The sequence below is a fragment of the Lissotriton helveticus genome, chromosome 11 (genome assembly GCF_964261635.1).
Source record: "Lissotriton helveticus chromosome 11, aLisHel1.1, whole genome shotgun sequence".
In the NCBI taxonomy this organism is placed as follows: Eukaryota; Metazoa; Chordata; class Amphibia; order Caudata; family Salamandridae; genus Lissotriton; species Lissotriton helveticus.
Genome location: NC_136072.1, coordinates 815985266 through 816010910, shown reverse-complemented (window position 1 = coordinate 816010910; position 25645 = coordinate 815985266). Strand labels below are relative to the sequence as shown.

Here is a 25645-nt window from a genome sequence, read left to right as displayed (position 1 = left end):
CGCAACGCGGGTGTTGCGAGCGTGCTTTTCTCTAAGCCAAAAAGGCAGGAAATGGAGCGAAATCACAGGCGCGCCTCCGCTGAATGAAACGGAGCTTGAAACGCGCGTCGGAAAGTCGGAAGGACGGTATGAAGGGGAGCGCGGTCGCGCGTTTTATAGGGGAAAAGGGGGGTGGACAACCATAAATTGGAAGTCCATTGGTAGGGAGGGTGGGATGGGAGGGGGGGAGCCTGCGCCACCCACCACCATTAAGATCTGTGCTGAGACACGGAGTTAGAGGAAAAACATAGCGAGGTTACTAGAAAACGCTGAAAACAGGTTTTAAACGCTGAAAATAGGTCTCAAATAGGCACAAAAGTACCTGGGTTAAAAGGGTAGTACAATACAATGAAATCAAAGCGACATAGAGATATAGAGTTTAACAAAAATACAAGTCTAGGCTTAAAATCAAGGAGCAAGTAATAGTAGTGACTTATCTGCTGGCGAGCCGCTTTTAAAAGAGGCAGATCATCTCCTAGATACATCCTTTGTTATGACTCTAGAACTTTATCCTTTGTGATGTAGTGCGGCTGTGTGAGTTGCTATTAAAGGATAAATGCATAATGTAGCCTCCGGTCTTGTAATGAAATCGACTAATACATAATGGCGACTGAAATATATGTTGTTGAGGCGCAGATGTTGGAGATTCGGATACATAAGACAAGCTGTCAATTGTAAAACCAAATGCACATGATGGACTCTCTGACACTGTAGACTCAGACACATGAGATAAAAGAAACTGAGATACACGTGATGAACACTTAGATGTTGCAGATCGAAATGCATCAGATGGATTTTCAATTGTAAACTCAAATCCAAGTGATGGTCTCTCAGATGTTTCAGGCTCAGATGCATTAGATAATAGAGAGTGAGATGCAATGGGTGGGCTGATGTTGTAGACTGGGCTACATGAAAAGGCCTCGCATATTTAGACTCAGATGCAGGAGAAGGACTCACAGATGATGGAGACTGAGACATATGCAATGGATGCTCAGATGTTGGAGATTTGGAGAGATAAGAATGTCTTTCAAATGCACGTGATTGTTTCTCAGATGGTGTAGACTCAGATACACGAGAAAGGCTTGCAGATAACGTAGAACAAGACTCATGCGATGGATGCTCCCATGCTGGAGACTGGGATACATAATATGGAATCTCAAATGTAGTCTCAGAGGCTTGTATTGGACTCCCCGATGTTATAGACTCAGATGCATGAGAAAGACTCACAGATAATGGAGAATGAGATCTATGTAGGGGATACTGAGATGCTGGAGATAGGGATACATAAGAAGGACTTTCATTTGTAAACTCAAAACCATGTGATGGTCTCTCAGATGTTGCAGACTCATGAGATAAAGGAGACTGAGACACATGCAATGGATGGTCCAATGTTGGAGTCTGGGTTACATAAGAAGGCATCTCAACTGTAGACTCAGATGCATGAGAAGGACTCACAGATGATGGAGACTCAGATACATGTGATGGATGCTCAGATATTGGAGATTTGGAGACATAAGAATGACTTTCAGTTGTAAACTCAAATAGATATGATTGTTTCTCGGGTGGTGTAGACTCAGATACATGAGAAAGACTCACAGATATTGGAGAATGAGATCCATGCGATGAATGCTCCCATGTTGGAGACTGATATACATAATATTGAATCTCAACTGTAGACTCAGAGGCTTGTGATGGACTTGCTGATATTGTAGACTCAGATACATGTGAAAGACTCACAGATAAAGGAGAACAAGATCCATGAGATAGATACTCCCATGTTGGAGACTGGGATACATCAGATGGAATCTCAACTGTATGCTCAAATGCTTGTGATGAAGTCTCCGATATTATAGACTCAGATACATGAGAAAGACTCACAGATAATGGAGAGTGAGATCCATGTGATGGATGCTCAGATGTTGGAGATAGTGATACATAAGGTGGACTTTTGATTGTAAACTCAAAACCATGTGATGGTCTTTCAGATGTTGTAGACTCAGAGACATGAGATAAAGGAGACTGAGATACATGCAATGAATGTTCTGATGTTGGAGACTGGGGTACATAAGGTAGCATCTTAATTGTAGATTCAAACTCATGTGATGGAAACACAGATGTAGACTCAGGTGCATGAAAAGGACTCATAGGTGATAGAAACCGAGATGCATGGGATGGATGCTCCGATGCTGAAGACTGGGATGCATGAGATGGAATTTCAATTGTAGATTCACATTCATATGATAGACTTGCAGATATTGTGGACTCAGATGCATGAGAGAGACTCTCAGATGATGGTGACTGATATACATGCGATGGATGCTCATGGTTTGACGATTCAGAAGTTTGGAACGGACACTCAACTGTAAACTCAGACTTAGATACATAAAGACTCTCCGAGGTTGGAGTTTCCGATACAAATGAAGGATGCACATATGTTAGCAATGTAGTTTCACAGAATTGATTATCAGTTGTAGACTCAGATGTGTGCGAAGGACTCTTAGATACTGGAGATTCATTCAATGGATGGCCATACGTTGGAGAGTCAGAAACACTGAAGGGACTCTCAGCTGTATTCTCAGATGCATATGACTGACTCTCAAACATCAGAAGCCTCGGTGCCTTTAGTGGATTCCTAAGCTGGGGAATCTCTGACCCAACGGTGAAAGTGTTGCTTTGTGTGGACATCAAGGATTTTAGAAGACTTCTACAAGATGAAGACCTGCAATTAGAAGTAGATTCCAAATCAGGTTTCAGAGCAAGCTTTATATGTCTTGTTAGCAAACAAATAATGGAAAGAACTTAGCTCCAGCAAGCAATGTCTATATACTATACGCATCAAAGGCCACGCTAGATTGTGGTGGTGCCTAACTCATTTCAGAAATAAACTCTTGGCACATAGGTTAAAACTAAATATTTGCATAATAACTTATGACCTGTTCTCATTCCTCGGCTCACTACCCCATCCCCACACTCCTGCCATTTTCCCGAACCCACTACATTCCGTGCTACCTGCTAGACCCTCCCAGGACTACTAATGGAGGCTGCAAAGCGGACCCAGTGAGTAGCCCTTGACCCTTGGTCTCGTGTAGTGCTCCCCTGCTGCTGCTACCTAGCTCAGCAAAACTCTGCTGCCCTAGGTTTGGTCCCGCTGCCCAGCATGGTATCTCACTCATTGCTGGTCACATGTTCTCATTGCTGGAATATTAGGCTGTGCGCGTAACTTTACCACTTTGTATTTTTTGCTTAGTTGCACTTAACTCTGTCATTTCTGTTTGTTTCTTTGGCATTTTCTGCATATTTGCATTCTCAGTGCTCGCCTCACTGCACCCCTCCACAATTTTCCAACGCCTGCTGCTTGCTGCTGATTTCCTCGCCCATTTGCCTCCATGCCACTCCCTCCCACCTCCCAGGACTACTCATGGAGGCCGCTGCGTGGCTGCACAGACAACACACAGCTGGTGTGCCAAAGGCAAGCTTTTCTGTACCCGTCTGTGCCTGGACCACGCCCAGCACCAAGAGCCCTGCCTCCCTCATCTGCCGCTAAGCCACCAAGGAGCTCCTGGCCCTATACCCTGGACATCTGAACAACAACTGCTGCACATCCACCCTGCGATCAACTAAAGCACCCTTCACCTGGAACAACTGCAGTTTCTCATACAACACAGGACCGCTATCCCACACTGGACCCCTTGCAGCTTCCTTTCAGAAGACTATGAACAACCCAAGGTCGCTCCAATACATCCTGCCCAACGCCCGCACCCTCTACAAACACGCCATGGAAATCTGGGACACCATCACCGCCCTCTACCCTGACGTTACCTTCATCACCAAAATGTGGCTCAACCCCTCCTCCAACCCCGACATCGCCACTGCTACAAGATGAAACACCAAGACCTCAATAACAAACAAGGTGGGGGCATTGTCATCATCTTCAGGAAACCATTTGATGCACCCTTACTAACGCCTCTCATGGAACATCTCAACTTCAGGCTACAGACTAACTAAGACCACAATAAGAGACACCCTCATTTACAGATCCCCGGGACCCTTACCAGCTTTCTGCAATGCAATCTCCAACCTCATCGCCCCCGAGTCATCGACTTCCACCAGTACGTCCTACTCAGCGATCTCAATTTTGATGTCAACGACCCCAATGATGCCAACTCCATTCCCCGGCTGGAGAATCTGAATACTGGCCTCACCCAACTGGTCACATTTCATTCCATTTTCACCTCCAGCGACAGAATCAAATTCAGAAATGTCACAGAACTCAGCTGGACTGACCACGTCATTGTCCACTTCACAATCGCCGATGCCCAGCATACCATCACCAAACACCACAGTTCCTCCCACTGCACCTGGGGCAAGGTAACCGGGTCTTAGTGGACACAGGTCCATAGCACCACCCAGCTCGAAGCTTCAGCAAACCTTGACCAGGCCGTCCTAAACCTCTCTACCTGGATCACCAAATGCATTGACAGAGCCACCCCGCTGAAACCAGCAAAAGACAACAAAACCTCAAAAAAATCCAACTGGTACACCCTGGAGCTCAGAACCACCAAGGTCATCTGCCACCAACTCGAGAAGCAATGGCACATCACTAAGAACCCCTCCGACAGAGACGCTCACAAAGCAGCCCTCAGCGACTACCACCTGCGCATCAAGGTAGCCAAAGGAGCAGCCATCACTGCCTGCACCGATACCACAGCCAACCACACAAAGGAACTCTTCAAAATAGTCAAGGAATTCTCCAACCGGAAAGCTACAGAGAACACTATCCAACCCTTCCAAAAACTCTGCGACACACTCTCGGACTACTTCCACAGCAAGATTACCACCATCTACAACAGCTTCCACCCCTAACTGACCACTCTCAGCCTTGACAACCTCAACCAACCAGCAAACACCAACCGAACGATCACCACCTTGTCTCCGCTCATCATACAGGCCACCACAGCTATCATGTCATGCATCCACTCAAGGGTGCCCACTGACCCATGCCCCCACCATCCCTTCAACCTCGGAACCAACCCTATCAGCACGGAATTCACCAGTATCCTCAACACCTCCATCTCCACAGCAACCTTCCCGGACAGATGGAAGCACGCAGAGGTCAGACACCTCTTAAAGAAACCCTCTGCCGAACCCAGCGGCCTCAAATATTACCGAGTGATCTCTCTGCTCCCCTACCCAGCTAAAGTACTTGAGAAAGCCATCAACCAACAGCTCATTTAACACCTGGAACAAAATCACCTACTCAATGCCTCACAATCAGAAATCTGTGCCAACTGCAGCACTGAGACCGCGCTGTTTGCTGCCACAGATGACTTCAGAACTCTCCTCGACTGCAGAGAAACTGTTGCCCTGATAGTCCTCAACCACTCTACTATGTGCGACACAGTCTTGCACCACACTTTCATCTACAGACTCTACACCATCAGCATACAGCGAAATTCCCTTCCTTCCACCACAAGTCACCTAACTCTACCTCTTGTAACCATTCTTTACCCTCCCTGGATAGAGCCCAGTTTGACCGAAGCATTGCCCGGATCGGTCTAGCTCATAGTTTTTTTTTTTAAACTATTTTATTGAAATTGAAAACACAGTCATCATTACAATACAATATTTTCCTTCTGCTGAAGTGAAATACAATTCAATAACGTTCATGGACTGTGTACATTCAGTACTTTGGGAGGTTATAGTGTCTAGCTCATTATTAATTACTAGAATGAGGTCCCCACATATAAGGATTTTGTGGTCAGGAGTCTCCATTATATCCAGAACCGCCTGTTTCACGAACTTTTCCTGGTAGTCATTCAGAGCATAGATAGCCACTGTCATGAGCGGAGCCGGCCAACCCTGATACGCAGAGCCAGTAGCTGGCCCCTGATCTCCGCCACCTTGTTCTTGATCCTTCTGGCAAAAAAGCTTGAGAACAAAATGGCTTCCCCCCCTTCTTGGTTGGGCCAGAGGAAAAATATTGATGTGGGAAGCATTGTTTCTCATCCTGTGCAACCAAATTAGTTTTCTGGATAAGGCAGATCTCCCCCTACCTGCTTCAGCATAGAAGGCACTGTCCTCCTCTTCTTGGTGTTTAAAATTCATCAGCCTCAATGGGCGAGGGCTTTATGAGTCAAATGAGTATGGGGGTGTAAGATCATAAGCACCGAGCTGTCGAGCTGACAGTGGTATAATACAAAAGTCAGTAGTAATGGCTTATATGTATCAATGCTAGGTGTGAGTGTGGTCCCTCCCTTCCCCATGCAAACCATGCAACCATGGAAACAACCAAGAAGTCCAATCAACATTGGTCAAAGTGTGTAATGTCTGACTCAAGCCTGGTGGAATGGGCAAGGCCATCCGAATGTCTACGTAGCAAGCGGTGCTGCCCTTCCCTCTGCCACCCACTGCCTTCCTTAATGATACAAAGGACATGCACCAAAAGCAGAGAGCCATCCAGCTCAAGTCCGGGTAGTCCCAGCTCATTTAATTTCTGAGCAATCTGTATCTCCGATGAGACCATCAATGACGGCTTGTCCCTCTTGGGCTAGAATTGCGAGGTACGGCCATAAATCTGGTTGGGCGCTTGCCATCCAATGCGATCCGTATTCGTCTCCGTTGACTGGTGTTTTGGGTTGCAAGGGTGATTTTTCTGGGATGCTGTCAGGAATAGCCTGAATGCAGTGGGCGTCCTCCAGTGACCTGAAATGGTGAAGCTTATCCTCCCAGCAAAAGAAGATGCACAACCCACTGACCAATATCTGAGTGAAATAGGCTCTAGGTAACAATCAATCACATGGAATGTTACAGGAATCAGTGGAACTCCAAACCCATATTCATTAAAGAAAATGCACTAAAAAGTTAGAACACAAAGGATACATTTTTTAAACTAAAATTATAGTGTATTGCACACAACATACATTATAGCCACAATGAAGGCAGATAATATGGCAGCAGCAAAGGTTGCTGAAAGCATAAATAATATATACCACCTACACGCTCTTTGCTACTACTAAGTGCTAGTCTAATTCTCCAATTCTAGCAAAGCAGAATGTAAAACCTATTATGGGATTCAGAGATGGCACACACCCACATACTTGTTTTACAATGAAGTTGTGTGTTCAAGGAAATAGCAAGGTCACCAATTCTTGTCTCACCAGGCTGGCTGCCCACATGAATCATTACAATGAAAGCTAAGTGCCTCCTGTACCGGCAGCCTTCCATAGGAACTAAAGATAGGATGTACCTACCTGTAGGAAAGTGCCCTTTTTGACATGTCCAACCCCACTTTTTGCCTGGTAGTAGATGTGATTCAGACTGTAAGTGCGCTGAGTTCCTGCCAACCAGGTCCCCAGTGCCAGATGTCTTTCCAAAAACTGTGCAATTGTTTACTCCTATTGGGTATACCTTTAGTACCCTCTGTAAGTCCCTAGTAAATGGTACCTAGGGCCTGAGGCATTAAAGAGGGTCCCCATGGGCTGCAGCACAAATTGTGCTACCCTAAAGTACCCCTCACCAAGCTCATGCAAAGTGACACTGTAGACTGCGTGTCTAGGGGCAGACAAAAGTGAAAACCTAACATAACACACATCCCTGTGTGCCATGTCCCCTAAAACTGCATGTAATATTGTAAGTCATCCCTACAGCAGTCCTTACAGCCCTAAGACAGGGTGCCTTGTATTACATGTGAGGGCATATCTGCATGAGCAGATATGCCCCTATGCTGGTCAGTTCCATTACAGCTGGTACAAGTGAACAGGGAAGCCATTTTAAAACGTGCTGGACACTGGTGAAAATAAGTTCACCAGATACATGATGGCTTCACTGAACAGAGGGAAGTTTGGTATCAAACATCTCGTATTAATAAACCCACACCGATGCCAGTGTCTGATTAAGTAATACATGCACCCAGACCCTGGTGCTGACTGACTGGCTTTCCTCAGCCCGCCACCAGAGAAGAGTGTCTTACCCCCCTCAAGGGTGAAGGCATTTGCTCTGGGGAGACCAAAAACCAGGCCTGCTTGGGCAGGGGGTATTTTCACCTCCTCCCACAGGATGACCTGCAGATTAACATTCCAGGGCAAGGGAGCTTCAAAGCACCTACCTTGGTTTGTGAATCTGGTTTCTCTCACAAGAGATTAAGCTGAACCCCTTTGTCCAGAGCCATTTGAAACCTGGACAGCTGGCAGAATTATCTAGTCAGATAGGCGTACCCACCCTCAGGCTTGTGCCACCCCTAAGGTGGGCTACCTGTAGTGGAGGCAACTTTTCAAAGTTAGCCATATTGGTGATGGCAAAATAAGGAATTTTGGGACAGGGTCCTGGGACAGGGCTATGACCACCTCCACCAGGAAGTGGTCATATAGGGGGCGTAGTGACCCCAAGTGTAGATTGCTCAGTGGCTACGACCCTACACTCCCCTAAGTTCAGTATTAATAGGAACCCTGGCACCAGAGAATCAGATCCTACCGAACAAAAGAAGGACTGGAAAGCCACAACAAGCATTGGAAATGCAATAGGTCTCGCATTAGAAAAGTAGGAGCTATTGTTCTTGTAAATGATTTTTTTTTTGTGTGTAAATTCTCCAAATAGCTACATTGATAGATTTGTCATTTACAATGCCAATAGTTGTAATTTTTGTGAATGTGACACCTATAGCATTTGGAATGCCACATGATTTGTATTGACGTGATTTTGATGGCAGCTTTTGTTGTTATGCCACCTTTTAGAGAGCAGGAGAGTGCAGCAGGGGATAGAAGCACAGCCCTGCAAGCTGAGCGTCCTCCCATCGCACACCCATTTGTGGCTTGAGTGGTGTGAGGGTGAGGGGTGTGAGAGTGAGGGATGTGAGGGTGAGGGGTGTGAGCGTGAGTGTTGTGAGTGTGAGGGAGTGTGAGTGTGAGGGGGTGTGAGTGTGTGTGATGGTGAAGTTGAGTGAGTGTTTGTGAGGCTGAGTGTGTGTGACGGTGTGTGTTGGTGAGGGTGTGTGAGGGTGAGTGAGGGTGTTTGATGTTGATTGAGGGAGTGTGAGTGTGTGGGTGTGTGACGGTGTGAGGGTGAGGGTGTGTGAGGGTGAGTTAGGGAGTGTGATTGTGTGTGAGTGGTTGAGTCTGAGAGTTAGGTGTTGTGATGTTGATTGAGTGTGAATGAGGGTGAGGGGATGATGGTAAGGGTGTGTGAGGGTGAGGCGTGTTGATTGTGACAAGTTGCAAGGCTGAGGGTGGGTGAGTGTGTGGGAGGGTGTTTGATGGTGATGGTGAGGGTGCGAGGTGTAGTGAGTGTGAGAGTGTTGTGAGGCGTGTGAGGGTGTGAGGGGAGTGAGCGTGTGTGAGGGTGATGGGATGTGAGGTTGAGGGGGTGTGAGTGTGTGTGAGGGTGAGTGAGGTTGTTTGCGGCTTAGAGTGTGTGAGGTGTAGTGAGTGTGAGAGTGTTGTGATGGTGTGAGGGGAGCGTGGGTGTGTGAGTGTAAGGTGTTTGAGGGTGAGGGGGTGTGTGTGTGAGGGTGAGTGAGGTGGTGTGAGGCTTCGGGTGTGTGACGGTGTGCGAGTGTGAGTGTGTTTGAGGGTGAGAGAGGTGTTGTTAGGCAGAGGGTGTGTGACGGTGTGTGAGGGTGTGTGAGGGTGAGTGTGATTGAGTGTGATTGATTGTGAGTGAGTGTGAGTGAGTGTGAGTGAGTGTGAGTGAGGGGGTGTGAGGGTGTGGTTGTGTGACGTTGTGTGAGTGTGTCTGAGGGTGAGTGAGGGAGGGTAAGGTTGTGTGAGTGGGTGAGAGTGTGTGAGTGTGAGGGTGTGAGGGTGACTGAGGGTGTGTGAGGGTGACTGAATGAGTGTAAGGGTGTGTGAGTCTGAGGGAGTTAATGTTGAGAGAGGGTGAGTGTGGTGAGTCTGTGAGGGTGAGGGTGTGCGGTGTAGTGAGTGTGAGAGTGTTGTGAGGGGTGTGAGGTTGTGAGTGTAGCGATGTTGTGTGACGGTGTGTGAGGGTGAGTGTGTGTGTTTGATGGTGAATGATTGAGTGTGAGTGTGTGATGGTGTGAGGGTGAGGGTGTGCGAGGGTGATTTACGGAGTGTGAGGGTGTGCGAGTGGGTGAGTTTGAGAGTTAGGGTGTTTGAGGGTGAATGTGGTTGAGGGGATGAGGGTAAGGGTGTGTGAGGGTGAGGGGTGTTGATGTTGATATTTTGCAAGGCTGAGGGTGGCTGAGTGTGTGTGAAGGTGTTTGAGGGTGATTGTGTGAGGTGTAGTGAGTGTGAGAGTGTTGTGAGGGGTGTGAGGTTGTGAGGGGAGTGAGGGTGTGTGAGGGTGATGGGGTGTGAGTGTGAGGGGGTGTGAGTGTGTGTAAGGGTGAGGGTGAGCGAGGGAGTGTGAGTGTGTGCGAGTTGTTGTGGGTGAGAGTTATGGTGTGTGAGGGTGATGGTGTGAGGGTGATTGAGGGTGTGTGAGGGTGAGGGTATGAGGGTAAGGGTGTGTGAGGCTGAGGGGTGTAGATGGTGAGAGAGTGTGAGGGGGGTGAGTGTGTGAGGGTGAGAGTGAGGGTGTGTGAGTGTGAGCTTGTTGTGAGGGGTGTGAGTTTTTGAGGGGAGTGAGGGTGTGTGAGTGTGTGTGAGTGTGAGGGGGTGTGATTGTGTGTGAGGGTGATTGTGAGTGAGTGTGTGTGAGGCTGAAGGTGTGTGATGGTGTGTGAGGGTGATGTTGTGTGAGGGTGATTGAGGGTGTGTGAGAGTTTTGGGGTGTGAGGGTGTTGTTATGAGTGTGTGTATGTTAATAAGAATTTTTGAATATGTGTTGTGTGGAAAAACGCGTGATCGAGCTTCCCTTTGTAATTGTCCTGCCTTATGTGTATTTTTTATGTAATTTAACTGTGTGTGTGTTTTAATTAATGTGTGGTGTTATGTGTGTTTTTTGTGTCAGTGGAGTCCCGTATTAATAGTATTATTTTTAAAATGGCCGACGCAATGCGTCACCTTGACGTTGCCTACGTTAGCGTTCTAGTTTTTTTTGTGTTGTGAGTGTTTACGTTTCCTTGACGTTTATTTGTAGCCAATCGGAATGCGATGTTTTTGACGTTGCGTTCTGATTTGCTTACGTCAACGGTGGAATTCCCCAGAAGATCGAGAATGTTGATGCGCGGAAGGCGCGTTCTTGTTCCTGTGCTGTTGCTGCGTAGTTTGACAGGTAAGAATGTATTCCAAATTTTTTTTTTAAGTAATGTAATGTAGTATCTATAGTATGTTTAACTTAACGAATGAATAGGAGTGTATTTTTATAAATGTTGACATTGTTTGTTTTCGATCGCAATATTTGTAAATGATTATTATGTAATGTAAATTAAAGTCTTGTTTTTATTCGTCGATATGTAATGTATATGTTTTCGTAAAGTGTAATGTAATGTATTTTTAGCTGGTGTTTGTTATTTGACGTACAAGAGCTGTTGTTTGAATTTCTAAGTACTATTTAGTTGCTATTATATTTATGTATGTTGTGTTTGCATTGTTTTTTTCCTGTGATGCTGAATTAGCCTGAATATATGTTATTGAGGTAATCTATGTATTAAAGGAAACTTTTTGTATTTGCAGAATTTATGTTCCCTATCAATGTATTAAGAGGATGCACAGTGATGTAATGTGTGTATTTTATGCGTTTTGTGAAAGAACTGTTTTATTTTCCAATCCCTGTTTGCATATTTGTGTATTAATAGCTGCACTCTCCTTGCGTTGCTTTAAGTTTGCATTTTGGAATAGGTGCAAGTGTGTAATCCGCGTTGTACGTGTATATGAAATAGTTGCTTAACGATTTTTATGTGTACAGTTGGAGGCTGGAGTTGTATTTGGAGGGTAGAGTTGTAGAGTGGTATTGTAGTTATAGGGTGTAGTTTGAGGCTGGACTTTGACAGTGTGAGGGTGAGTGCATGTGAGCCTTTTGGAGTTTGCCACAGTATGTGTGACTTTGTAGTAGTGTATGCAGTCTATTTTTTTTCCCAAGCGTTTTTTGTGTTTTTTAGCTTTCTATGTGTTAGATCAGAATGTGTATGTGAACTATCTTTGATGTATGCAATAGTGAGAATAAGGGTGTTGCTTCCAATTTATGGGCATAAGGGGAGACGTCTTTGGATGTTTTTGTATTTTCTGTACTTCCCTAGATGTTTGTGAACAGCTGCGTGTGCAAGGGGCGTTGGCTGTTGTGTTGTTGAGTTGTGGTCTTTTGATGCTGTTTGATGCTGTTTTGGTGTCTGGTGTTCCTGTGGTTGTGCACTTAGCACCACCAAAACACTTCGTGCAACAGCAGCATCAGTCAGAGCAACACCAGAGTCTCTTTTTTTGTGATTACGCACTTTATTTGTGTTTTTGTTTTTTTCTTGCATTGTTTAATGGTTTATTTTCCCTTACTTTAGTAAGTGCTTTCTGTAGTGAATTTTATTTCCTTTAGCTCGCTTTATCCACTTTTAAATTGTTGCCTTATTTGCTGTGTATTCAGATGTTTGCCTATTTTGTGTGCATTTATGATCTTTGTGAAAGAAATGTTTTATTTTACAATCCCTTTCTTCATTTTTGTGTATTAATTGGTGCACTGTCTTTGCGTTGCATTAAGTTTTAATTTTTGAATAGCTACAATTGTGTAATCCGATTTTTACGTATTAAAATAAATGTTGGCTAACGTTATTTATGTGTGGAGTTGGAGGGTGGAGTTGTAGTTGGAGGGTAGAGTTGTAGGGTTGTATTGTAGTTATAGTGTGTAGTTGGAGGGTGGACTTGGACGGTGTGAGGGTGAGTGGATGTGAGTCTTTGGGTGTTTGAGGGTGCGTGATGGTGTGTGAGAGTGATTGAGGGTGACTGTTTTAGTATGAGTGAGGGTGTGAGTGTTGTGAGTGTGTGTGAGGATGAGGGGGTGAGGGTAAATGTTGCGTAACGCTATTTATGTGTCGAGTTGGAGGGTGGAGTTGTAGTTGGAGTGTAGAGTTGTAGTGTGGTATTTTATTTTTAGAGTGTAGTTGGAGGTTGAACTTGGACGGTGTGAGGGTGAGTGGATGTGAGTGTCTGAGGGTTTGAGGTTGTGAGTGAGGCTGACCGTGTGTTGGTGAGTGATGGTGTGTGAGGGTATGAGTGTGATTGAGAGTGTGATGATGTGAGAGTGTGAGGGTGTGATGTAGGGTGAGGATGAGTGAGGGTGTGTGAGGCTGAGGGTGAGGGTGTGAGTGGTTGTGATGATGCCTATAAGTGATCATTTTTTCTCCGTGAATATTGTACACTTCAAATGTATTGATGTTGTGAAGCGTTGTTTTAGAAGCGAATCAAGACCTATGTAATGTTGATTGATGCTGTTGTTAACGCTGAATTAAAAAACAAACACATCAGTAACCTTTTTTATGTAATGCATGTAAAAAGTGTTCATTTTTTTGAAAGGTACACATAAATTTTCACTGCAAAAGCTTGGCTTGCATTAACATAGATGCGCATTGATTTTGTCTGTGTTTGCTCATTAGAGACAAAGTTTACCTCCTTTTATATTTCCGCCTACAGATGCGCATTAATTGTGGCAAAGTATAAGTATGAAGCCACCTTTAAAAATTGGAGGGTGGAGTTGTAGGGTGGTGTTGTAGGGTGGAGTTGGAGGGTGGACTTGGCCGGTGTGAGTGTGAGGGTGAGTGGATGTGAGGGTCAGGGGGTGTGAGGGTGTGTGATGTTGTGTAAGGGCGAGTGAGGGTGACTGTGTGAGTATGAGTGAGGGTGTGAGAGTTGTGAGGGTAATTAAATGTTGGCTAATGCTATTTACGTTTGGAGTTGGAGGGTGGATTAGTAGTTGGAGGGTGGAGTAGTAGTTGGAGGGTGGAATTGTAGGGTGGTGTTGTAGGGTGGAGTTGGAGGGTGGACTTGGACGGTGTGAGTGTGAGGGTGAGTGGATGTGAGGGTCAGGGGGTGTGAGGGTGTGTGATGGTGTGTAAGTGCGAGTGAGGGTGACTGTGTGAGTATGAGTGAGGGTGTGAGAGTTGTGAGGGTAAGGGGGTGAGGGTGTTTGAAGATGAGGGGGTGAGGGTAATGGGGTGTGAGTGTGTGTGATGCTATGTGTGGGTGAGTGAGGGCGAGTGTTGTGAGGGTGTGAGTGTGTGAAGGTGAGTGAGGGTGTGCGAGTAGGCATGGTGAATGGGGGTGAGCCTGTGGCTTTTATTAATTTTGTACACAAGTATGTTTTAAGTAAAACTATCCATCCCTCTTGTGACTTGCTCTTGCTTTCACTTTTGTGTTTGTGGTTTTGCGAAGTAGTATGAGCTTATGTTACGTAATGCTGCTGTGTGTGTACGTGTTGCTGGCATTTAAAATAATTTGTGTATGTTTTTGTAGAAGCATGTACTCACCAGAGCTGTTGTGTGTGCCTAACGGGTAAATGTGCACAACCAGCAGGCTCTGTGTTTTTGTTACGTTTGTAAAAAGCAATCTCCATTATGTTCCCAAATACATACCGTAATTTTCCGCATGGATCTATTGTTTCCAAGCATTGGAATTGTTCTAATAACGTTATCCCAATGAAGGCAACCTAGGAAATCTTTAGTATGTGCAAGCCTAGACGTACAATCCCCCAATTTTCCATAGCACGCTCTAGAGGGAGGCTGTGAAATAGTAGGCATGGTATGTGAACTATAGGAGTTTTCTTAAAAAAAGCATCACGTTTCCAGTGTTAGTATTTTCTTTCAGTGGGATGTGTTTTTTTTTTTTGTTTTGTTGTGGTTCTCGGGCTAACAACCGGCTCGCATCCTGCTGTTCAAATTAGCATATCCCAAAAGCAACTTGACAACTGATTACAATCTTGACGATGGCGCTTAAAGTACTCTAGCATCCTGTAGTTTTGTTGATGAAAGCCTTGGAGTCTGGGGCCTGTGTGTTTATGTTAATGGAATTGAAGAGTGGTCCGAGCGGTACCGACGTATTGTTGGGGGTTTGGGGGGGTTGGGTGGATTGTTTAGTCAAGTGGATGTGAGAGAGGCTCTGTGTTTGATTCCTTCGTAAAAATAAATCTCCCTTCTCAACCAACAGACATACTGTAAATGTTTGCATGTATTTATTGTTCGCAAGCATTGTAAAGGTTATAATAACGTAATCCCAATGATGTCAAAATAGGAAATGTTTTTTAGGTGCAAGCCTATAGATACAATCGCAAAAATTTGCGTAGCACGCTGTAGAGGGAGGGGGGGGGGGGGGAAATAGTAGGCCTGCTGAATGGGGGTGAGTCTGTGTCTTTTATTTCGTTTATACATAAGTATTTTGAAAGTAAAGCTAGCCATCCCTCCTGTGCCTCTAACTTGCTCTCATTTTTCTGTTTTTGGTGTGGCGAAGTGGTAAATTTGCGTAGCATGCTGTAGAGGGGGGGGGGGGGGAATAGTAGGCCTGCTGAATGGGGGTGAGTCTGTGTCTTTTATTTCGTTTATACATAAGTATTTTGAAAGTAAAGCTAGCTGATGTATGCTGATGAATGGGACAGAGGCTGGATGAATAGTAATTAAAATAATGTATCCAATGTATGATGTTGAATGAGAGAGATGCTGGATGATTTGTGTGTAAAGACCGAAATGTAGACACAGGTGTGGCAAAATGGTATGAGCTGATGTATGCTGCAGAATGGGACAGAGGCTGTATGATTAAGATTGTAAATAATGTATTAAATATATGATGTTGAGTGAGAGAGATGGTGATTGATTTGTGTGTAAACAGCAAAATGTATACAGCGATTTAGATTCTAATTCGTCTGTGAATTTTTTTTTTTTTGACGACGATTTCAGTTTCAAGTCTTTCGTTTATTGTGTTGTGCGAGCCTGGCTGTGTGCAGGGAGAGAGAGGGGAGGTGCTGGCGTCTGGGGAGGGGGAGTCGAATTGCGAGCCTGGCTGTGTCCGGGGAGAGAGAGGGGAGGTGCTGGCGTTTGTGGGCTGGGGAACAGATGTCGAAGGCTGGTGAATTTTGTTTACAAAATAGTCTGTTTCAGTGTCCCAAAAAGGATTTGTGCAGGTTAGGGTTTAAGACGAGACAAGGTTTAAGGGTTTAAGAGGAGAAAAAACCGTGATACTACAGGGAGAGAGAGGGGAGGTGCTGTCGGATGGGGGCAATAGGTCTTGTATTGGTAAGAGTTTAAGCTTTTGTCATTGTAAATGACAATGCCTTTAATTTATCAGTTTAGATAATTAACAATAAATTACAATGCCACTAGCCAGCGTTCAAATGCTGGTGAGCCCAACAAAATAAAAATACAATGGCAGCCCTCTATCTGTTTCGTGTGGCTTGATGGTGTGGGTGGCTGAGGGGGCTTTCAATGCGGCTTCCCTTTGCAGGCTCAGTTTGAAGCCCTGGTCTTAAGTATGCAGCCTCGGCACTCGATACAAACTAAGTATCAGCAGAAAGGAAGGGGCTGCAACTTGGAGACACAGCTGTGATACTGCAGGGAGAGAGAGGGGAGGTGCTGGCGGATGGGGAGGGGGAGGAGAATTGCGAGCCTGGCTGTGTCCGGGGAGAGAGAGGGGAGGTTCTGGCGGCTGGGGGCTGGGGAACAGATGCCGAAGGCTGCCGAATTTTGTTTAAAAAATAGTGTGTTTCAGTGTGTGAGTTGTGCATGTTTAAGGGTTTAAGACGAGACACGTCCGTGAAACTGCAGGGAGAGAGAGGGGCGGCTGGGGGCTGGGGAACAGATGTCGAAGGCTGCCGAATTTTGTTTTAAAAATAGTGTGTTTCAGTGTGTGAGTTGGGCATGTTTAAGGGTTTAAGGCGAGACACGTCCGTGAAACTGCAGGGAGAGAGAGGGGCGGCTGGGGGCTGTGGAACAGATGTCGAAGGCTGCCGAATTTTGTTTTAAAAATAGTGTGTTTCAGTGTGTGAGTTGTGCATGTTTAAGGGTTTAAGACGAGACACGTCCGTGAAACTGCAGGGAGAGAGAGGGGAGGAGCTGGTGGCTGGGGAGGGGGGTGAGAAATGGCAGCCTGGCTGTGGAGGAATGCGAGCCTGTCTGTGTGCGGGGAGAGAGAGGGGAGGTGCTGGCGGCTGGGGGTGGGTATTGCCGTGGGAGGGAGCCTTGTAGCTTTCATGTGCGAGAGAGAGGGGAGGTGCTGGCGGATGTGCACGCGCTTTTAATGTCAATGCGCTTGCGCATTGAGCTTCAATTTGACGGGCACTGCAAGGAATCGCCATGGAATCGCAAGTTGGTTAAAGTCTGTTTAAGCCCCCATAGTCTCGCAAGCTCAATGCGCATGCGCATTGACAGGCGAGACCTAAAAAGCAAGAGTTGTGGAAGAAGCAACTGACTTGGCACCAACCCTGTCTGCCTGTCTGGTGTTCCCAAAGTTTGCGCCAAAGTTGACTCATCCTGTAAACTGCTGTGCATCCAAAAGCCAGGGAGATCTGCCAGCACTTCTATCAAGACTCAGAAACTCCCATGGAGCACCAGCACTGCTGTCCTGCAACCTGCAGGCACCCAAAGAGACCTGAAAGGACTCGGGACCACCAAAACCCGACACCGGAAAGCACTGCCTAGACCGAGCTGAAGTAGGCAAACGGTGCCAGCGTAGTCACTCCGGAGACAAACCCCCACCCTGCTTCTGTTTGCAGGCCCCCTGTACCGCGAGTGCTCCCGGTGATGAAAATCCGACGATGCCTGAAGACACCTCTGCACCAGTCGCCCATGGAGAAGAGGACCAAAGTTGTCCCCAAGTATCGTGAGGCTTAAGCCCCCCTTATGGTTCAGACCAACTGGCTTTCCAGTCCAATCCTGCAGCCTCTTTTCAACCAGACGATCTACATAGGATAACATTGGGCACCCGATGCTGAAAAGCACCTTTGCACCCGTCCGCTCCAGTGATGCTTGAGAGGACCTCTCGGTGCTGCCTTGGACCTTGCCCCATACTCACCTTAAGTCCAGGAGATCAGTCTCGTACGTCAGTGTACTGTACCTGAATGCCGTACTTGGTTTTCCTCCCGAAGGGTAACTTTGCAGCTTCTGAAAAATGCACTGTCGACTTTTTAAATGCAAAAGTATGCATCTTGAAAAATGTACTTAACTGATTGTATTGATCCTGGAGCCTAAACATATATAAAGCTATGTGTTATTTTTATAAATTGGTGTGCATCTCCTCAGTGAGTTATGTGCATCATTTATTGACTATTGTGTGTATTTGCAGACGTCTAACACTCCTCTCTGATAAGCCTAAGGCTGCTCGACCACACTACCCCCTAGAAGAGCACCTTTGGATTGCTAGAGCAAGCCTATGCCCACTGGAAAGGCAATACTTGGACTCTTTGCACAGTATACCTATTTTTGGTATACCATATAAAGAGTCAGCTTCCTACATTGGTGGTCAGTGGTGGGGTAACAAGACTTGAAATTTGCTGTACCACTTGGTTCATGAGTGATTCCACCACTGGCGGCTTCTCCGCTTAGTAACAAGGTCTTCTATAGAAGATCTGGTTCAGGAGTTCAACCTGAACCCTTACCTGCAGCTTACAATGCAGCAGTTATGGATCCTCTGTAAAACTTTTAAAATTAAAAAAGTCTCAACTCCTATCAAGCCAAAGCTCCAGGAGCTCTTGGCGGAGTATGAGAACAAACATCCAGAGGATGACACTGATCTCCCTTAGGGTGAGACTGGAGACAACGAAAATGTGAAGAGCTTAGAGCCTACTCTCCTATAGGTAAGGGACCTCCCACAGGAGGAACTCACTCTAGAGAAACTAGCCAGGAGGGCGACTTTAGAGGCCAAAATCTTGGCTATAGAAATGGAAAGAGCTGAGAAGGGACTAAAATCCATCTCTGGTGTCAGCAAAATAATACACAGGAAGAAAGATTAAGCTTTTGACCCTAAGATCCCCAAAGGAATTGCCCCAAATATACAGAAGGTGATGATTTCACCAAATGGTTTACAGCCTTTGAGAGGACTTGAAAAATTAGGCAACTCAGCCAAAACCATTTGAGCTCTCTATGCAGCTCTTTTAGCTGGCTGGCTGACACCTTCCACTCTGGGTTTGGCTAATCTTTGGAGCTGCTATAGTTCTGAAAGACCCCAGCTGGGGTGACGTGTGTGATTTATAAGCAAACCTAACATAACATACTTTGGGAGCTGATCTCAGGAAAGTGTAGGGATCGCTCTTGACACTGAATGAGGCAGATGCTGATTCCCAATGAAGGATACCTTGATTGAGGGTTTTGGACTCACCATCGAGCAATATAGGTTCAGGTTCAGGGAGACTAACAACTCAGAGTCAGACCTAGGTCAATTTTGTAGTCTTTTCAGTTAAAACACTAGGTGGCTGGTTGAAAGGTAATGATGTGCAAGACTATAATGTGCTTTATAATCTTATTATGAAAAAGCATTGGTGGAGTAATTGTGTTACTGAGAAATTACATCAGTACCTGGCAGACCTAGGTCCACTTTCTCCTAACAAGTTGGAGAAGAAGGCAGACCACTGGGTCAAGACAAGGGTAACCAAAGCAACTCATGGTGGGGTGACCAAAAGAAAAGGGGTCGCTAAGACCCCCAAGGAAACGATGTCGACCAATACAAAGACAAAACAAAGAATCTTCTCAAGACCCCTAAAAACCTGTTCACAGGGGTGGGCCCTAGCCAATACATTGTCAAAGGGTAAAAGAACTGGGGTCCCAAAAAGGTATGGTGCTTTAATTGCAAGGCCAATGGTCACCACACTAAAGACCCTAGCTGTCCAAAGAAAAAGTCCCCTATTGCACATGCAGTAAACGCAGTGGTAAGTCTCTAGATGGGATCCCAAGTGAGCCCTGACCATGTCAGAGAGCTCACCAAAGCAACTTTAGTTTCTGAAGGTAGGATAGATGTAGCTGCCCTGGATGTCTGGCCCATTAACATGGAAAAATGCAGAGAACAGCCTCATATACATGAGATCAAAGGGATAGCCCCGAGGGATACAGGTGCACAGTGAAACGCCCAGGATGAAAAAGAGGAGTTGGAGTCTGGAATAATGGCCCAACCCGCCAAGAGAAAAGACAAGAGGTCCGGGAAACCTGCTTCTGAACAGATGAAAGCTCAGGTCCCCTCTCAGAGAGAAGACCTGTCAGACCTAGAGGGAATGGAGCCACATGAACTTGAGCCTTACATGGCAGAGCTCCTAGGCATAGGGGAGCCTCCAGGAAAAATATGAGCCAGGGACAGAGAGACAGCAAGCTGAAGTTCAGGAACCAGTAGATATCAGTTGCTCACACAGAGCCTATTGGGAGAAGGGACTCCTTTACACTGAGGCCAGAGGCACCAAACCTGGACCACTAGAAGAGTGGTTGTGCCTCAGATGTATAGAGAGGTCAAAACTTGGGGTTAGTTAGTTACCCACTTCTACTGGCCAAGTATGTCCCAGAAGGTGGAGTTTTGCAACTCCTGGGTTACCTGCCAAGCCAGTGGCAAAGCAGGGAGCTGCCCAAAGCTTCCCTTAATTCCACACCCAGTGGTTGGGGTTCCATCTGAAAGTGCAGGGGTTGACGTTGTTAGTCCCCTAGACCCCAGACCGCTCAAGGAACAGATTTATCCTGGTGGATCATGCCATCAGATACTCTGAACCAATAACACTTAGAACTACTACCGCTCCTGCAGTGGCTAGGGCCCTGATTGCTATCTTTACCACAGTGGGTTTCCCTAAGGAGGTGGTGTCAGACAAAGGTACGAACTTAACGTCTGGATACCTAAAAAACATGTAAAATTTATCTGGGGTTACATACAAGTTTACCTCCCAATATCACCCACAAATAAATGGTTTAGTTGAGAGATTCAACAAAACCATGAACGGTATGATTGGCAGACTGCCTGAAAACCTCAGAAGGAGATGGGATGACTTACTGCAATGCCTGCTATTTACCTACAGAGAAGTATCACAGAAGGGAGTAGGGTTTTCCCCCTTTGAACTTCTGTTTGGTCATCCAGTAAGGGGACAATTGTGTCTAGTGAGTGAAGTAAGGCTGGGAGAGACCTCTCAAGGAGCCTAAGCTAAACACACTGGGCTATGTAGTTGGCCTACATTCAAGGTTGGCAGCGTACATGGAAAAAGCATCCAAAAACCGCAAGGCCACTCAAGAGCTCCAGAAGCTCTGGTATGACCTAAAGGCTGCACTGGTGGAGTTCCAACCAGGGCAGACGGTGTGGGTGTTGGGGCCTGTGGCTCCTCGGGTCTTCCCTGACAAATGGAGTGGACCCTACCCTATCCTTGAAAGAAAAGGGGAGGGCTCCCATCTGGTGGACTTTGACACTTGCAGAAACCCCAAAAGGGCCATTCATGTAAACGCCTTAAACCCAATCATGACAGGGGTGATGTGGCCATGCTAATGGTCACTGATGAGGATCAGGAGGAAGAGAGCGTACCTGTCCCAGACCTCCTCTCTCACAACCCTAAACATGGGTCAGTGGTGGGAGTTGTCTTTTTAGACACCCTCTCAGCCCCAACAGCAGACTGACAGCAGGCGAATCCTGTGCCAGTATGCTGAGCTCTTCTCTACGACCCCTGGTCAGACAACCTGATGTACCCATGACGTGGACACTGGGGACAGCCTACCTGTCAAAAATAAAATCTAAAGGCAGTCTGACCTCCAACAAAATGCAGATAAAAGTGAACTCAACAGTGAGCTGTAAAAAGGCTTTTGACACTCTGACGGAAGCAATGTGCTCCGGGCCCATTCTAAAAGCTCCAGATTATTCAAAGCAGTTCATAGTGCAGACCGATGCCTCTGAACGTGGGACAGGAGCGATCCTATCCAAACCAATGATGATGGACATGGCAAAACTGTTGCTTTCATTAACAGAAGGTTACTCCTCTGAGAGCAGTGTAGGAGTGCCATTGAGAGGGAAGCCGTTGCTGTGGTCTGGTCCCTGAAGAAGTTGAGGCCATACTTGTTTGTCTCTCACTTCCTTGTTCATACTGATCACACGCCTCTCAGAAGGCTGACTCAAATGAAAACCCCAAACTGTTAAGATGGTCCATCTCCCTACGGGGTATGGACTTTACAGTGAAACGCCGATCTGGGACTGTCCATGCAATGCAGATCGCCTTTCCTGATTATTCCACTGAGATAATGATGGCTGCCTTGGGAAAGGTTAGTCTTATCCCCTATCATTTGGGAGGCGGTTATGTTGATATTGATAAAATCGATGCTAATGCTTATAATGATACACTCGCATATACGAATGAAATCACATCACTATTATCAGATTCACCAGTCATGAGAACTCCATCAACGCCAACTGAGAAATATGTGGTCAGGCAGGCTCTGCATCCTAGGCAACATTTACAGGTAGGGTTGCACATAGTCGTCAGACAAACACGCGAACAGGAAACAAGATAAGCTCGGCAACACCACAATTGTCCAGGGAAATTTGGCCCCAATAAAGCATACATGGCCAGAGGGGTGTGCGCATTCCCAAAACATTATAAAGTCAGATATCACACGAATTTAGAAACACATAGCCAATCAGGACACAGCACACCCAGTACATGCAGTGATCATGCGCCCGTCATGCTGGACACCTGTACACGTTACCCACTGGTCCACCTTGTGTCCATTGAAGGTCGAGGCCCAGCTGCATTTGTTATCAAGGGCTTTATTCACCACTCCACAGACAATGCCCGCATTCTTTTACTAAACAATGATCGGCTGACGTATTTTTATGATATCCAAAACCTGTATAAAAATCATTTAGATTGACTGTACTTTGAGGCAGTCCTCATACCCGCTTCTGTAACTATACCACAGGCCAAAGATTTTGCCAAATGCCTTTTGCCATTTATTTTTTCAAGGTAAGTTCATATTCGAGCAACATTTTGGTGAGCAAGATAGGAGTGATTGGTACCTCGGACCTGACTGCAGCTGAGGGAAACACATCTGTGCAGAAAGAAAGGTGTGCAGACGCGCAATTGATGGGAAATTCTGCTGAACCCGCTGAGTGGAGGTCTGTCCTGAAGCTGCCGTCAGAGGGTAAGAGACCACATCTGATCCTTAGTCCCCAACATTTGGCTTAAGGCAAATTAAGAAGAAGTCCAAACATTTAACCTGAGCACCCTGCCACTGACAGAAATCTGACATGTTACCTATTTTCTGTCCGAACTGAGTAGTCACAAGGAGGCCTTGAATGCATTCCTGTGGAGGTCATCTTTTTCCGATAGCACGCCAGGAGAGGTGAAATAGCTTGGACCGGTGGGCGTGATACAGATGGTATGCTTGTCCATAGGTGTGATACAGGATTGAGGTCTCACCGCTTGGACCGCTGGGCGTGATACAGATGGTACGCATAGGCCCTAGGTGTAATATAGGGCTAGTACCCCAATCTTATTTTGCGGTTTAAAAAAGGTTTTCTCAGTAATACTGGTCTCTTAAAACTTGGTATCTGAAAGAACTGAGAGGTGTTGTTTGCTAGGACCGCTGGGCAGCACCCGTTCTATGCACACCGTACATCAGAAATTTATATAATTGTGCAGGCTTACGGTATAAGTCTTTGTGTGTGTAAGTAGGGATTGAGGGCCGACGGCCATCATGTGGCCAATGACTTTTGCATTAAGGTGTCCAATTGCTGGCACGTCAACCTGTGACCGGGACTGGGTCTCCATCAGGCATGAGTCTTAGGAAAGGGTGGGGACCCCTTCCAGCCAGCCTCATAATGCGGTGGAGTTCCAGCCGCAGTTCCAATGCCTTGACCTCTGTTGTCCGCGTGTACCTTTGCCAACTGCGCTTCATTGGGGATCTAGGAGGTAGGGGGTGTCTAAGTTTTGGAACAGGGGTGGGGTGTGCCATTTGAGCTCCCTGTGCTCTACTGCCACTTATCAGTCAATGAAGAACAAGCAAGATTTATGTATGACCTTTAACTTGGCGGGTTATGGCAACATATAGGACATGTCCATTGGTCTGAGTTTTTGCTTAAACGAACCAAAGGCCTTCCGTTGTTTCTGGACTAGTAGGGTGTAGTCCAAGAAGATGGACTCAGGTGAACTGGAAAGAAATTCGCCGCTCACTCTCGCCTCTTTGAGGATTGTGTCAGTCTTTATAATTAGGAATTTTTAGCTATGATGGGTTGAGGAGAGGCTGGGTGGGGGGGTTGCTAAGCCAAGGACCTGTGTGCCCATTGCATCACAAAACACGCAGATAATTTAGTTGGCGGGGAGCCAGAACTTTATCCAGACTTCCAGGAATTGCTCTGGTAAAGAGCCTTCAGTTCCTTCTGGAAAGCCAATGAACAGACCCCCTCCCCCATTTTGCGAAATTGGCACTTTTGTAAAAATCCTGCAATGTTTACAAATTTTCTCACAAAATTTGAGGGAACAAAAAAATAGAACATGGGGTTGACCCTTACTTTATTGGCTCTGCACTGCTGTTGAGCCAGTAAAAGGGAGGTGAGTAACAGGCTAGTAGGCAGCAGAGGTGTTAACTTCCTCTGTTGCCGGCCTTTCAAATGCACAGAGCCCCCTAAAGTGGGAATAGCCTGCATTCCGTCTCACGCATTTGTGTGCCCCCCTGCAAACTCTGCAGGCCATTGAAAAGGCTCTCCTGCCCCCCACACTCCACTGCACTCCTCTCCCTGTGGCACCCTCTTCTCTCCAGTTAACCCCCTACCCACCCCTTGTCTCCTTTTTTTTAGAATTCTTTATATCTCCCTGCCCCTGCTGCCCTGCACGCGGCAAGGACTGCAGGTTTTCTGATGACAGAAAGAGCAAGATTCATATTGGAATCTGCTCCCTTTGGCATCAGAAACCCTCCAATTCGATGTGATGTGCTGCTGGAGACTGCACGGCTTTAGACTGTGACATAGCACAGTCTCCAGCAGTGACAGACCACAGGCCTTGCAGTATTTTGGTGGCACCCACATTTTTTGGCCACTACACAAAAACACAAATTTTGAGGTTTTGTGCCGCAATGCTAGCTTTTTTCGGTCACAAAATAATGTGGGGAGGCATGCACGGATATATTTTATTAGCAGTGTCCTCTAGTTAGGAGATGCGGCCCTTGGCTTTGGACACTCTTTAAACAACATTGGGTAGGTCTTGGAATAGGATGACCATATCAACCCCTTCCTCCCTAATTTTGGTCTCAAGGGCTGGTCAGCAAGATTGTAAGGCTTGGAGTATAGAGTTGGTGCTGGAGACCTCCTGGGAGGCTCAGGTCGCCGGGGAGCCATGAGCAGGTTTGAATACATTGCCGGGGGAGTGGTGTACCTGTGGATTTTGACCCATGGCTGTGAGGCAGGCAGATGGTCCTTGCCCATTGTGAGTGCTGCCATGGGTTCTCAGGTTTACCCGCCCCAGAAATGTCAAATAAGTCAGCCCGCTTGCACCACAGGAACACACCTTATAGGGGCAGCATGAGCAGCTGATCTGGACATCCCCAGGCCCCGTGGCCTATGTGGCGTGGCTGTGGTCGTCCTGGGCGCGAGAAGCACGCCATATAGGGGCTGGTCTTGTCGGACTCTGACGCTCCCAAGGGTGCACTCTGGCGGGTCAAAGAAGGGTTTCCCCCGTGCCCAACCACACCAGAGGCAGCCCGCTGGTGCCAGGGAGCCAGAAAATCAGCCGCTACCTTCTGTGGCTGCAGCCATGACAGTTGGCGTGCTTAGTAGCACTGCCCCTCAATGCAGTAGAAGAGAGGCCT

General features: G+C 46.5%; 1 protein-coding gene across 1 annotated transcript in view; it reads right to left on the bottom strand.

The window, feature by feature from the left end:
- Positions 1 to 25645, bottom strand: part of LOC144792085 (uncharacterized) — a 91993-nt gene that overhangs the window by 7191 nt on the left and 59157 nt on the right. The window contains exon 2 of the mRNA XM_078666937.1: positions 634 to 2758. Coding sequence (XP_078523063.1) covers positions 634 to 2758 — 2125 coding nt within the window. The remainder of the gene's footprint in view (positions 1 to 633; positions 2759 to 25645) is intronic.